This window comes from Octodon degus, unplaced genomic scaffold (assembly GCF_000260255.1).
Source record: "Octodon degus isolate 3935 unplaced genomic scaffold, OctDeg1.0 scaffold00046, whole genome shotgun sequence".
Lineage (NCBI taxonomy): Eukaryota > Metazoa > Chordata > Mammalia > Rodentia > Octodontidae > Octodon > Octodon degus.
The window spans coordinates 7,409,299-7,412,673 of NW_004524622.1; the positions used below are offsets into that span (position 1 = coordinate 7,409,299).

Consider the following 3,375-nt stretch of genomic DNA (forward strand, 5'->3'; position numbering starts at 1 on the left):
AAGCCAGGCATGGAGATGCACATCTGTAATCCCAGCACTCTGGGAGCCTTAGCAAAAAGACTACAAGGGCAGGTTAGTCAGCAAGACCCTGTCAATCAATCAATCAAGGTGAGGGAGGCAAATCCATACAATGGCCCTTGTTTCACTTCCCCATACCACACATATACACACACAAAATCAAAAACAAAACAAAGACCTTTAATTATCATTCTAGCAAAAAACAATTCTATTATTTCATCTCAGATAAAATCACCATGATCACATGAAGACCAAAGGTCAATCCAGGACTGGGGATACAACTCAGTGGCGGTGGCACAGTACCTGCCTGGCAAGCATGAGACCCTGAGTTCCACTCCAGGTACAGGGGTGCAGGCAAAGGTGGGGGATCCAAACTAACATTTCCTAAGTGGTGAGACCCTGTCTGAGACCTTGTCTCAGAAAAAAAGTTTAAATTAAATTAAAAAGATTTGAGAACACTTAATTAAAATACTAATACGTATGGAAGAATCCCCAACTGTGCTTGCTTTACCCGTCACCCATAATAAGGAACTATTTTGGCAGCATCTGCTTAGATGGGTGGCTAACAGGTTCAACTACTGCACTACTTTGCTAGGAAATGATCTACTAAGAAGTTTATCCTGGAGGGGCCAGGGAGATGGCTCAGTAGAATAAGTGCTTCCCTGGCAAGCGCAAGGGCCTGAGTTCAATCCCTGATTCTGGGAAAAAAAAAAAAAAAAAAAAGAAACAATAAAAGAAGTAAAAAATAATAATAATAATAATTTTTTTTTTTAATAAAGGAGTTTATCCTGGGAAGCAGAGGACTCCGACATACTACAAATGGAAAGGTACAGGTGAAGCTCAGACACACGCATGCCCTGAACTGCACCACCACTTGCAATGCAGACACACATGTGACAGGAAACAGGCAGGCAACTGCTGTAAGGTTTATACCTGACCACGATGTTCAATAGAATTGGATTCTTTGCCAGTTTTAAGCTCCAGTGGCATGATTTTATATCTTGCTTTACAACCTCGATGTATTTTCACACCAACTGTAACATCTATTTTGCCTTTCATGCCAAACCTTGGGGACCAAATGCTTTCTTCGATATCCAATGAACTTATCACTTCGATGTTACACGTTGAATTGCTGTTACTACCATCACTTGGCCTACAAAAAACATACAGAAACAATTAGAACACAGATCGCTACCCATTGGCTGGCCCTTGTTATGGGGAATGCAAGGACGGGAAACCATGGACCAATGCTTCTCAAGGCATGGTCCTGAGCCAGCGGCAGCAGGGTCACTTAGGAACTCCTGAATGTGGAACTCAGCCCTGCTGCACACTGCTCCACCAGGCTGTGGCCCAGCCACTGACCCTCAGAGCCTTCCAGTGATTCTGATGATGCTCTGGCTTCATAAGCTGTTTCCCAGACTCTGGCTCACAGAGCTTAGTCCTTAACCTCTATCCTCTGCTCCTCGGGTTCATTCCTGCAAGCTTAACTCATGCCTCTACCTGCCAGCTCTGTGCTCAACCAATGATCTGATACTTGGCTGCTGAACCCATGACAGGAACTGGCGCACACTTACGACATACACTGGCAGACGGTGGCCTGAGGGGACACAGGCTGCCAGCAAGGGACCTGCTCCTTCCTGCGATGGCAGCTCAAGCTAGTGAGGAGGAGCTGTCTTTCCAAACCATGTAGGAGGTGTGAGTTCCTCCGCACAACACCTCCCCGGCATACCACACATGATAACTCTGGAGGACTTCTGGCCACTCAACTTCATTTTGTAATCATTAAGTGAATCCACCTCTGCGATGATCAATATTTAACATTAAGTACTCACTGTTGTCTTTTATATTATTATTAGTGGTATTGGGAATCAAACTGAGGACTCTGTGCTTCCCAGGCATTCCCATGTCTTTTATATTATAATAGAAGTTCAGAAGTTCAGTCTGGCAAGCCCAAGGGCCTGAGTTCAATCCCCGGCTCCGCAAAAAAAAAAAAAAAAAATGTTCAGAATAACTGAAAAAAAAAAAAAAAGTTAATAACTGGTAATCACTAATCAAGAACACAACAAAGAAAAAAATATATATATGTGTAGAAGATGGAGACAGCTTTTTAAAATTCTTATCCTCTGTTACCTAGTATTTACTCATTTTCAGAGCAGTTATTTAGCAGAAGGGAATGGAAGAAAAGTCAGTCACCTGCTAATTCTTATTTATGAGCTCTACTGGTAAAGTATTTTAAATATTTAGACTCAAAGTCATTTAAAATACTAAATCTGGGGCCAGGGAGATAGCTCATTGGAATAAGCACTTGCCTGGCAAGTGCAAGAGCCTGAGTTCAATTCCTGGTTCTGCAAAAAATAAAATAAAATAAAATACTAAACCTAACAAATATCTCAAGTGAAAATAAAGTTTTTAGCAATTAACACATTATATTTATCAAAGTTGAATTTTATTTATTAAGTTTTTCACTTTTTCAGACAGGGTCTCATTATGCAGTTCAGGCTGGCCTTGAGTTCACTTTGTAGCCCAGGCTGGTCTTGAACTCCCAATGATCCTCCTGCCTCAGCCTCCCAAGTGCTGGGATTACAGGCATGAGCCACAGTGCCCGGCTAGAATAATTTCTTATAATGAAAATACAACTTTTAATTCATTGGATTCTCTTGTCATACAAGATACCAAGAACCAAGCATGGTGGCACAAATCAGTAACCCCTGCACTTAGAAGGCTGAGGTACAACTGCAGCGAGTTCAAGGCCAGCCTGGGCTATATAACAAAGCCCTAACTCAAAACACAAAATGAAACAAAAAAAGGTGGTGAAGGACTATTATTTGTCAAACAGGCAAACTAAAAGGCTAAGTGTAATGGTTCAGACTTCGGAAAGCCATGAGTCAAACAGAGAACAGGTTCCTGTCCTGTAAATACAAGCACTACAGAACACACATTTCTTACAGGGAGAGCTGCATCTGAGGGAAGTCGGCAGAAACACTCTTGTGCATGAAGGCTCTAGCCCACTTGGAAAAGGAAGGAAGATACTCCTCTACTTCTTGTTTTATTTCATCCTGACTCAGATTCAAGCGGTACCTGGCAAAAGAGATATTAATTATGAAAGCACAAATAGGAGAAATGTAACTAAAGCAGAAGCATCAGAAACAAGCCAAGCAGCCGCCAGCCAAGGAGCAGGTATACACAGCACACAGGTGTGGGGAACTGTGCAGACTGCTAGGCCGTCCGCAGGAAAAGGGAGGCGATCCTGCCGGTGACCACGAGGGGGCACTGAAGGGGCCAGCCACAAGCAGGCAGGTGCATGATTTTACTGCTGTGAGTACATATTATGGCTGTCAGAACCATACCCTAAAAATA

The 3,375-nt window shown here is 42.8% G+C and overlaps 1 protein-coding gene across 2 annotated transcripts in view; it reads right to left on the reverse strand.

Annotated features, from left to right (window-relative positions):
- Dna2 (DNA replication helicase/nuclease 2) overlaps positions 1–3,375 on the reverse strand; it is a 50,381-nt gene that overhangs the window by 31,394 nt on the left and 15,612 nt on the right. For both annotated transcript variants that reach the window (XM_012514927.2, XM_023716191.1), the window contains exons 5-6: positions 2,965–3,096; positions 952–1,171 (exon numbers count right to left, since the gene is read on the reverse strand). In XM_012514927.2, coding sequence (XP_012370381.1) covers positions 952–1,171; positions 2,965–3,096 — 352 coding nt within the window. The remainder of the gene's footprint in view (positions 1–951; positions 1,172–2,964; positions 3,097–3,375) is intronic.